This window comes from Salvelinus fontinalis, chromosome 23 (assembly GCF_029448725.1).
Source record: "Salvelinus fontinalis isolate EN_2023a chromosome 23, ASM2944872v1, whole genome shotgun sequence".
Classification (NCBI taxonomy): domain Eukaryota; kingdom Metazoa; phylum Chordata; class Actinopteri; order Salmoniformes; family Salmonidae; genus Salvelinus; species Salvelinus fontinalis.
This window is the reverse complement of record NC_074687.1, coordinates 29,074,677-29,086,698: the sequence shown is the minus strand read 5'-3', so window position 1 is coordinate 29,086,698 and position 12,022 is coordinate 29,074,677. Positions and strand designations below refer to the sequence as shown.

Sequence of the window (12,022 nt, the reverse complement as noted above, 5' to 3'; positions counted from 1 at the left end):
GACCTGCTGTTTTTGACTCTCTCTCTCTCTCTACGGCACCTGCTGTAGATACTCTGTCCGTCCTCTCCTAGCCCACGTCTACAGTTGCTGCGCTAACGCGGCGGCTAGGAGGTATCACTTCTTTAGTGAATAAGAGTTCAAAGTTCATACCAAGTTACCATGCTATATGCTCATGCTATATTCTGTCTGGTATAGTCAGAATTCATCCTTCCTGCGTGTAGGTCGTCACCTTCACATTGAAATTCGATGCTAATTTCGTTAGGTTCTCTAAGGTTGGCTTAGTTCTCTAGGTGGTCTTTGTCCTTTCAACGTGGGGACCTCAAGTCCACATGTCCTTGGAACAGGTTATTATCTGAGCCCTTTTAACGTAGGACCGTCGCCCTAACGTCTTCGGAACAGAAAGTTACATTTTCGTCAAGGGGCTTATATAGGAGGGGAGAGAAGGGCGTGTTTCATAGTTTATAACCAATGTCTGTTCACATGGGCAGGGCCACTGAGTTGAGCATACGTAGTTCACTCATGAAAATCCAATTCTCTCATTTGGAAGCTAAAATTACATTTAATCTTTTCACAAATCTTTTCATATTTAAACATTTAAATTGCACAACAATTCCATGTGAATATGATAACTAGAATGAGTAGACTTTCCAAGACAGTTTATGTCGTCCTATCATCAGTAATAATGTCTCAGATGCCAACTGATCTGGCATCATATTCATTTAGTACCAACGCATATTTTCAGCTGGTTGGATTACCGAAATATGGTTCCGTTCCCATCTTTTGATGTCACCAGACTCTCTCTCAATGTTAACATAGGGATTTTCAATAGTCACATCGGTAGAGTAGAGAGAGGAAAAAGGGGAAAGGTATTTATGGGGGTCATAAACCTCCCCCCCTCAGGCCAACGTCATGACACATTCAACAATTTCATTGATTTTACTGAGTTACAGTTCATGTAAGGAATTTATATAAATTCATTAGGCCCTAATTTATGGATTTCACATGACTGGGAATACAGATATGCATCTGTTGGTTACAGATACCTCAAATAAAATGGGCCTCAAAATGGCCTCAGGATCTCGTCATGGCATTTTTGTTCATTCAAATTGCCATTGATAAAATGCAATTGTGTTCATTGTCTGTAGTATATGTCAGCCCATACCATAACCCCACTACCACAATGGGGCACTCTCTTCACAACGTTGATATCAGCTAACCGATCTGTTGCATTGTGTTGTGTGACAAAACAGCACATTTTAGTGGCCTTTTATTGTCCCCCAGCACAAGGTGCACCTGATCAAGCTGTTTAACTTCTACTTGGTCACAATCCCGGATCCGGGAGCACCCCCATCAGTAAAAAAGCTGACTAGCATAGCCTAGCATAGCGTCACAAGTAAATACTAGCATCTAAATATCATTAAATCACAAGTCCAAGACACCAGATGAAAGATACACATCTTGTGAATCCAGCCATCATTTCTGATTTTTTAAATGTTTTACAGGGAAGACACAATATGTAAATCTATTAGCTAACCACGATAGCAAAAGACACAACTTTTTTTTCCCACCATTTTTTTCCTGCATAGGTAGCTATCACAATTTCGACCAAATAAAGATATAAATAGCCACTAACCAAGAAACAACTTCATCAGATGACAGTCTGATAACATTGTCGTGTCTTTGACTATGCCAGATTAATTGCTATGACATGTTATTCTATAAAATAATTTCTCCGTAATTAATATTACCTGATTGAACTAATCTTGTAAATATTAATTAATTAGAGATGGACACCACGAAAGAATATTTATAGAGCTGTTATCTTTCGAATAAACTCTTAAAGATTTAGTAAGATTTTACATCCATAACAGTCACATTAATCGTCATTTTATTCAGTCTCATCTGAAAGTTGTAAATCCTTGATTATCTGCAAGAATCCTGGCTAACAAGTTGAATCAGCAATACAAAATTGGGTTTAATTATTTATTTACTAAATACCTAACTAATCACACAGAATCACACATATACAATTAAATCATAACTTGATCACAAATTACGTCATACAGAAAAACGTCCCTAGCGGGCGGAATAGATATGACAGCTTGTTACACAAAGGGAAGGGGCTGAGTCCTAGTGAAAGAGCGGGAGACTGGAACGTAGGCGAGCTGTGCTATCGTAAATACAGTATCTTATGCATTCTAAATTACCGCCCATTCGAAGAGGAAAATGCAATAAATATTTACTCTGAGCTGCTGCGCTTCAGTAGGTTGGTGGTAGATGGACCGTGTCGCCAACCCGAGTCCTCTGTCCTTTGAAGAATGTCTCTGGTGCCTTACTGGATACGTTGGAGGAACGTTGTGTGGGTTGGGTGCAGGAACGTCCTTCCTAACCTGCGTTTAGCTGTTGCTAACTCAACGGCTAGGAGATATCACTTCTGTAGTGAATACGAGTTCAAAGTTCATACCATTCACAATCAAAGTCCATGCTGATGTTGGCTTAGTTCTGTAGTTATTATCTGAACCATTCTGACACCGGATCGTCATCCTAGCGTACCCGGAACAGGAAGTTATATTCTTGTCAATGGCTTTTATAGTGGAGGGAGAGGGGTGTGTCTGAAAAGTTTATAACCCATGCCTCTTCACAGGGGCAGGCCACTGTGAGCAGAGGAACACTTATGAAAGTCCAGACCTCTCATTTGGAAGCTAAAATTACATTTCACCTCTTCACAAATAATGTCATATTCAAACATTTGAATTAAACAACAATTCATAAACCTACCCCCAACCCAACGTCATGACAACATATTTATTGTATAGCATATGTTTTGTTAGAAAAAATTGCATATTTCAGGTATAAATCATAGTTTACCATTGCAGCCACCATCACAACTCTCACCAAAGCAACTAGAATAACTACAGAGACCAACGTGAATTACCTAAATACTCTTCATAAAACATTTATGAAAAATACACAGCGTACAGCAAATGAAAGACAAAGATCTTGTGAATCCAGCCAATATTTCAAATTTTTTAAGTGCTTTACAGCGAAAACACAATAAAGCATTATATTTGCTTACTACAATAGCCAACCACACAACAGCATTGATTCAAGCCAACAATAGCGATAACGAATAAACCAGCAAAAGATATTAATTTTTTCACTAACCTTCTCAAACTTCTTCAGATGACAGTCCTATAACATCATATTACACAATACATATAGAGTTTGTTCGAAAATGTGCATATTTAGCGGCACAAATCGTGGTTATACAATGAGAATAGTAGCCAAGCTGCCAACAATATGTCGGGAGAAATCTTGGGAGAGGCACCTAATCTAATCAGTAACTAATCATAAACTTGACTAAAAAATACAGGTTGGACAGCAAATGAAAGATACATTAGTTCTTAATGCAATTGCTGTGTTCGATTTTTAAAATTAACGTTACTACGACATACAGCGTGCGTTAAAGCGAGAGAGCACCGAAATTAATGGCGGAATATGAGTTTTACATTTTTCAACAGAACAATGGATTAACATCATAAATAGTTCTTACTTTTTGATGAGCTCCCATCAGAATCTTGGGCAAGTTGTCCTTTTTCCAAAAGAATCATTGCTCGGTTGTAGATTGTCGCCTTCAACTTTGGAATTAGCAGTAAACATTAGCCATGTGGGCCAGACGTGCCCAACTCACTAGAACGCAGCACAAATAAATACCCGAAAATCGCAATATACTGATATAAACTGATATAACTCGGTTTAAAATAACAACATTATGATGTCTTTAATCAGCTTCTTGATATGCCACACCTGTCAGGTGGATAGATTATCTTGACAAAGGAGAAATGCTCACTAACGGGGATGTAAACAAATTTTTGCAAAACATTTGAGAGAAATATGCTTTTTGTGAGTATGCAAAATTTCTGGAATCTTTTATTTCAGCTCATGAAACATGGGACCTTTACATGTTGAGTTTATATTTTTGTTCAGTTTAGTATATTCTAATCTAAAGTCATGATTCAATATACTGTATTGATCTTAGTCTTTGTAGACTGCAAGGACCCCATTGTGTGGAACAGATTAAAATATGGATCACGTTATGCATTAAATAACTTTTTGGGATGTTTTTATATTTAGAGGTTTTCTTCAAAGTGTCTGAGGGATTATTCTAGGGCTGGATGATAAACTGTATTTTACTATATACCGGTATTGATCCAGGGACCGGTTTGGGTTTTTCCTTTACCTTGTATAACGGTATTTCAATGTTTTTGTTTGTTAAATGCATTATGCCACTCCGCTGTGTGTAATAATATCAGTTTTTATAGTTTACTCCATTTGCTACTTGAGTTGTCTCTCTCCCTCTCTGTTTCACACACACCAAACCCTCCCCCTGTCACTCAAGCAGAACAGTTTTTGTGCTACAAGTCAAATCAACCACTAGCAGTCTGACGGTCTGCATGGGCAATGCTGCAGATGTTGGTGACAATGATGCTGCTTTCCACTTTGCTTCCTACTATACATCCACAAGCATTCTATAATCACACTATTAGTTTGTGTATCTTATACTGTCTGCAAACAGCTAGTTTATCTTTTCTTTGCAAGTTGTGGCTAAAGTAAATTGTGTTAGCCGCTAATGCTAAACGCTAGTTGTACTTAGTCAGAGCAAATGTAGCTAGATAGCTAATACAGCCTGCTACCGGTGCTGGTCTAGGCCTAGATCAGCTTGTTGTTTCTGCAATGGTATATTCTATATCAGAGAGGAGTAGGCGAAGGATGAATATTTTACTATTTGTACAGTACATCAAAGCTATAAGAGGATACATTGAATGTAACATTAATTAGGATCCAGTGGGAAACAATGACCAATACTTTGGTTCCTGCCCTGTCACAAAAACCCTTCACTGGCTTTTTCCATTCATTGCCATGTCAAACAACACTGTATTCAAAGTCCCCACTATATTGCAACTTTTGGTGGAAGTTTCATTGAACCGTATAAAACAATCAGAATGAACAAAGCTCCATTAAAAACACTTTGAATGCATTTGTTGCCACCCTAGGGTCATACACTGCTCATAAAGCATGTGAACTTTTATTATTCAAAAACCTCATACCTCCATACCATCAAAATTATTGTGATATTTAGTGCTCCTGAGTGGTGCAGTGGTCTAAGCCACTGCATCTCAGTGCAAGAGGTGTCACTACAGTTCCTGGTTTGAATCCAGGCTGTATCACATCCGGCTGTGATTGGGAGGCCCATAGGGTGGCGCACAATTGGCCCAGCGTCGTCCGGGTTTGACTGGGGTAGGCCGTCATTTGTAAATAAGAATTTGTTCTTAACTGACTTGCCTAGTTAAATAAAAATTCAACATTATTTTTTTTTAAATTATGATATTTTAGCCATAGCCAGCCTTAGATTATTCACCAAATTTATTACAGAAGCTTGAAGTTCACTGTGGGGTAATGCTGACTGGTTATTCAGCATTTAGTTAAATGTCTTAAGGTTATATTTCAGAGGTTCTACTCTACTGTAGGGACAGCTGATGATTGATATCGTCTTTGAGGAATATTTTCTGTGTCTGGTTGTGTTAATGAATCGTGTGTGTGTGTGTGTGTGTGTGTGTGTGTGTGTGTGTGTGTGTATGTGTGTGTGTGTTTCCATAAATGTCTGTATATGTGTGTCACACCAACAGGAAAGTGCATCACCAAGAGCTGGGTGTGTGATGGAGATATCGACTGTGAGGATCGTTCTGATGAGGAGTCCTGTGAGGCAGCTGTCTGTAAACCTCCAAAATACCCCTGTGCCAATGACACTTCCACTTGCCTACCACCAGAAAAGATCTGCAACGGCAAGCCGGACTGTGCAGACCTTTCTGACGAAGGGCCTTTCTGTGGTAGGAAAGAGCTATTATCTGTAGTACATCATATTGCTTGAGATCGTCGAGACTAATTAGTGTGTGAGTTGTGATGAATCATTTCATGTGTTTAAGTAGAAGAGATGTGTTTAGAGATCATTTTTCTACTGGGACACACACCTCAGACAGAATATGCAGTATAAGCTGTGTGAGCTTTAATTTCCCATCTCATATAACAAAAACCCAGAGTCAGGTGTGTCAAACGCTGTCTGTCCCTAAGGAGTGGTACTATATATTTTAATTCCCATAGCCTTGAGAGCAGCACGATGACGCGTCAACATGCTGTTGATTTTGATTCAGTCATCAAGGGGACCGAACATAAAGAATAGCTACCAGATTTCTCCAATGATTACCAGCACAGATCTGTTTGTCCATGGCCCATCGGAGGGAAAATCTGTGAATCTCATGTGAATAGTACACATCTAATCTATTTGACTGAACAACCTAAACGTATCGGTTCATTTCAGAGTTGCTAGCAGAAACCTCATGGGGGACCATAGTTAGACGCCGTAGCTCAGAGTGTGTTATCACTTATCTTCCTCCCAAATGGCACACTATTCCTTACATAGTGCACTACTTTTGAACATAGCCCTATGGGGAAAATGGTTTATGAAAAAGGGTATAGGGAAGAAGGTGCCATTTGTGACACAACCTTTGAGAAAAGGCCCACACTGGGCTGCCTGCTTCATAGCCAATTAGGTCATACAGGGAGACCTTAAGGGGCCTGATTGATTTGAGCTAACTCAGCAGGAGTCATTCCTCCAGCTGTAACCTATGGGAGCACAGCTTTCCTCTACCCTCCTCTGCAGCTAGGAGACCCCCGCAGAGAGATTTCAACCCTTTCTGGTCTGTGCCAATAAGATCATCTTAATCATGGCTAGCTAGAAAGGAGACTTGGACCTGTAGTGTGATTGTTGCACCAAATTGCCTTTTCATCTTCTGGACCTGTCTGGCACCCCACAATAATCAGATACCTAGCTGCTTCAGAGAAAAGCATTCCATTACAGACTGCACAAAGAAAGAAAAGTCATTCTTTTTTTCTCCCTCTCCATATCAGTTTTGTGAAAGGAATAGTGCACAACTTTCAGATTTCATGATGTGTTGAAGCCTTGACAGTAATAAAGGCATCATCCCTCAGGTCAAACCGTTGCGGACCAACTGAACTGCGGAACCTCTTTCATTATGTAATAGCTTTTCCTTGCGTTGTATATGCAGCGGATATTTTCCATCATCATGCTCGACTAGCAATCTCTAGCTTAGAGCAAAAAGTGGTAGTGTTATTCTTGTGCCAGCTAGTTCTCAAAAACAACCCTTTTTAATTCTGCATTTTTTTTACTGTACAGCATATGGCCCAACATACTATGGTCTATTATTTCTCTAACCTCCGTTTAGGCCCTGTCGATGACCATCTGATGCTGAAAACCATCTCAGTCTCTCTAATATTAAGATTCTTAGTTCCCTGTCCCTCTCTCATTCTCTCTAGTCTCCAATCTCATCCTCTATAGTAGGCTATTAAGGCTCTTAGTCCCTGACCTCTTTCTCTGCTTTCATATTAGTGTTTGGTACTTACATCCTGTCCTCTCTCACTCTACTCCCAGAGTTGGCTCTTACTTCCTGTGCCCTCTCTCTACTCCTCTCTCTGCTCCTAGATAAGTGTTTGGTGGCCAAGGGTGGCTGCAGCCATCAATGCACAGTGGTACCAGGGACAGGGGTGGTCTGCTCCTGCCCTGCAGGGCTCCAACTGGACTCTAACAACAGGACGTGTGAGGCGGTGGACTACTGCAGTAGGCATCTGAAGTGCAGCCAGATGTGTGAGCAGTACAAGACCACCGTCAAGTGCTCCTGCTACCCAGGCTGGAGGCTGGGCCCCGATGGGGACAGCTGCCACAGCACAGGTGAGGTGACAAAGTGTGTGTGTGTGTGTGTGTGTGTGTGTGTGTGTGTGTGTGTGTGTGTGTGTGTGTGTCAGGAAGTATGTTGATTGTGTAAGTGTAGACTCATGTCCTGCTTCATGGCTTATAATATGCTAGTGAGGATTTGATCAAAGTGAATTGGAATACGTTTTGAAATATAACATTTGATAAATTAGATGTCTTACAGTAGTTCCGATTAGGTAAAATATTACTAGGATAGTGTTGTTTTTCACAGCAAAGAACTTTTAGTTGCACTTTGAGTGAACAAATGTTGATATTTATTTCATTTATTTAATAAACAAAGTTATGCAACACCCAAGAGATACACATGGCGTGGCATAGCTTAACGTGACCTCAACCTTGAGTAGGGTACAGCCATAGCTTACGCCCATTACTCCCATGTTAAATTGGCAACTTTACGCATTACCCAACAACGGCTGTATTCTTTTTACATTTTATTCTATAAACTTTTTGAATATGCTTGGTTGGTCATTTTAACATACTTCTATGTCGTTTTAATAAACTACATCATACCTAAAAACACTTTCATTCTAAACATAAAAATGTTAGCATGAACAGAGAAAGTCAAATGAATGTACGTCACGATTATCAGCCGAAGAGCCAATTCCAACAGACTTTAGTTTCTTTAATTGGCAAACTAACCCTGCTTTTAATTTGCCAAAAAGCTGTTACGTACCGTTTTGTTTGAACAATAGTAGGAGAAAAGACCACCAAATTAAGTTTAATCAAATGCCCAAGGACCAGGTTAGACGAACCTCATTGTTCCAGGCTATGATGTCGATATGATGATGGAAATGATGATGGATGGGCTCTGGTTACTCAATACATTTGTGTGTTCAAGCACATCATCATCGGTTAATCGTTTTGCACAAAGCTTGCTAGTTAGCTTGTAGTAAGGACTAGTGGGCTGTGTCCATCCAAATAACACTATAATATTCTTCTGCATTTGGATATTTATGCAAACCTGGAGATTCCACCAAGTAGGTGAAGATATCATAGACTGCTTTGGTTTGGTCAATTTGGTAGGGTTGTATCCCCAGATGGTCTCCAGCAAATTGAAAGGACATATACTGTAGGCAAGCCAACAAGAATGAGCTCTTTAAAATACCTACACCGTTCAAGAGAAGGCAAAGACTGGAAGTAGTTAAACAGCACGTGACCGATCTAAAACTAACAAATTGGGTTGAGATGAACTTTTCTTGCTAGCCAGTCAGCTAACCAGCAAACAAGCTAGGGGTAAAAAAACAGTGACATAAGTATATTGCGCCAGATTTACTAACTTTACTGTCATTGTTAGGGTAAGAAATTGGTGGCAGAATAAGTATCATGCAAATCAGTCGTTGTTTTGACCGCCAAGTACTGTATATTAATAACGACAAGTGAGGCAGCTGAAAACGTTTCTTGAAACAACAAAAAAGTGTCAGTAGTTTGCTTAGGATGACGGCAAAGTTAGGTTAATTACATGGGACTAATGGGAGTATCCTACTGCTGTACCCTACTCGGAGGCGTGGTCACATTAATGTATCTATGCCCCTGTGTGAAAATGAATTGTTCCCTTACGCTCGTTAACTGGTTGTGCCACCTATAGATGCAATGTACAACCAAACGCTGGCTGAAGTTGTTGATCACTCTCTCACATCGCTGTGGAGGAATTTGCCAGAAGTACCAACAGTCAAGCATGGTGTCGGTAGTGTGATAGTTTGGGGATGCTTTGCTGCCTCAGGCTCTGGATGACTTGTAATGATTGAAGGAACCATGAATTCGGCTCCGTATCAGAGAATTATACCGGAGAATGTTAGACCATCCGTCTGTCAGCTGAAGCTGAAGTGTACCTCGGTTATGCAGCAAGACAATGATCCAAAACACACAAGCAAGTCTACATCAGAATGGCTCAAAAGCTTTGAAATGGCCTAGTCAAAGTCCAGACCTAAACCTAATTTGAGATGTTGTGGCAGAACCTGAAAAAGGCAGTTCATGCTTTGAAACCCACAAATGTTGCTGAGTTAAAGCAGTTCTGCATGCAAGAGTGGGCTGAAATTCTTCCACAGCGATGTGAGAGACTGATCAACAACTACATGAAGCGTTTGGTTGCAATCATTGCATCTAAAGGTGGCACAACCGGTTATTGCGTGTAAGGGGGCAATTAATTTTTTACACAGAGGCATTGGGTGTTGAATTTCTTTGTTTATAAAAAAATTAATACTTTTTTTCACTCAGGTTCCATTTATCTAATATTTTGGTTGAAGATCTGATAACATTCAGTGTGAAAAAATATGCGAAAAAAGGGGAAATCAGAAAGGGGGCAAATTCTGTTTCACGGCACTGTAAGTCCTGTGTAATTACATATAGTCAATTAATTTATCAACTCAGCTTTACATAATCAGAGCAAACTGTCTACTTATGTTGTAATGTGTGTGATTGGATTGATGTTTTGGCTGTTTTTTGCTTCTGTGTTGCTGCTCGTAAACGAGGAGAACATGGCAGAACATGCAGCCTTGATGTGTCACTTTCAGATTGATGAAGCTTGTTTTTTACTACTCGCCTCTCCATTTCCCTCAGAGATTGATAGCAGTTGCAGTGCTAATTGTATGTTAAAATAGGGAAAGAATGGGCAATTTACCAAAGAAACACATTAACATTTTATTGTTTCTTACATAAATAAGGACCTTGAACACTTGGCGCAGCATTAGTGCAGCCTCACTTTGACTATGCATGCACTACCTGGTACAGTAAGTTCATCAAGAACAAGCTACAGACAGCTCAGAGTAAAATGGCCATAGTGAACCATAGTGGCTATCAGTTGATAAAAGGGTCATTCAGCTGAAGCTGGGTTTGGCCCATAAAACCATATATGGTGCAATCCCCCAGTATCTAAAGAACTATCTTACTACTGAGAGGCAGTACCGTAGATTTTGTGCCATGTCGATTCAAGAGCGATGTATTTATATATGGTACTGGTAGAGTGTAACAAACTCCCGGCTGAGATAAAAACTGCCAGTCTTAGGTTAAAACACTCCTTGGTTCATGTTGAGATAGCATCCTAGCCACGTGCAAAGCCACTCTACTCTGGTGAAGTGATATGTTAGTGAGTGTACAAAACATTAACTTCTTGTGGCTGCAGGGGAAGTATTGAGCAGCTTGGATGAAAGGTGCACAGAGGTGCCCAGAGTAAACAGCCTGCTGCTCAGTCATAGTTGCTAATATATGCATATTATTATTACTATTGGATAAAAACCACTCTGAAGTTTCTAAAACTGTTTCAATTATGTCTGTGAGTATAACAGAACTCATATGGCGGGCAAACACCTGAGAAAAAAACAAACAGGAAGTGGAAATTCTGAGGCTGGTCGATTTTCAATCAAGATCCCATTGAAATCACAGCGAGATATGAATAAGTTTGCACTTCCTACGGCTTCCACTAGATGTCAACAGTCTGTAGAACGTTGTCTGATGCCTCTACTGTGAAGGGTTGCCGAATGAGAGGGGAATTAGTCAGGTCTGCCATGACCCGACCATTCTTTGACCATGCGCGTTCACATGAGAGGGATCTCTGTTCCGTCGCTTATCTGAAGTCAATGTAATTCTCCGGTTGGAACGTTATTCAAGATTTATGTTAACCTCTAACGCCTCACAAACCCGGATCCGGGAGCACCCCCATCACAAAAGCTGACTAGTATAAAGTTACAGGGATATCATAAAATAAAATGTTCATGAAATCACAAGTCCAAGACACCAAATGAAAGATACAGATCTTGTGATTCAAGCCATCATCTCTGATTTTTAAAATGTTTTACAGGGAAGACACAATATGTAAATCTATTAGCTAACCACGTTAGCAAAAGACACCACTCTCATACTCCACCATTTTCTTACTGCATCAGTAGCTATCACAAATTCGACCAAATAAAGATATAAATAGCCACTAACCAAGAAACAACCTCATCAGATGACAGTCTGATAACATATTTATTGTATAGCATAGGTTTTGTTAGAAAAATGTGCATATTTCAGGTATAAATCATAGTTTACAATTGCAGCCCCCATCACAACTGTCACTAAAATGACTAGAATAACTACAGAGACCATCGTGTATTAGCTAATTACTCATCATAAAACATTTCTTAAAAATACACAGCGTACAGCAGATGAAAGACACAGATCTTGTGAATATAGCCAATA

General features: G+C 39.9%; 1 protein-coding gene across 6 annotated transcripts in view; it reads left to right on the top strand.

The window, feature by feature from the left end:
* Positions 1 to 12,022, top strand: part of LOC129821085 (low-density lipoprotein receptor-related protein 1B-like) — a 458,866-nt gene that overhangs the window by 263,612 nt on the left and 183,232 nt on the right. For all 6 annotated transcript variants that reach the window (XR_008754267.1, XM_055878362.1, XM_055878363.1 and 3 more), the window contains 2 exons: positions 5,688 to 5,888; positions 7,559 to 7,804. Coding sequence is in view for 5 of the 6 variants with exons in the window: in XM_055878362.1 (XP_055734337.1) it covers positions 5,688 to 5,888; positions 7,559 to 7,804 (447 nt within the window). In the remaining variant the exon portion in view is untranslated. The remainder of the gene's footprint in view (positions 1 to 5,687; positions 5,889 to 7,558; positions 7,805 to 12,022) is intronic.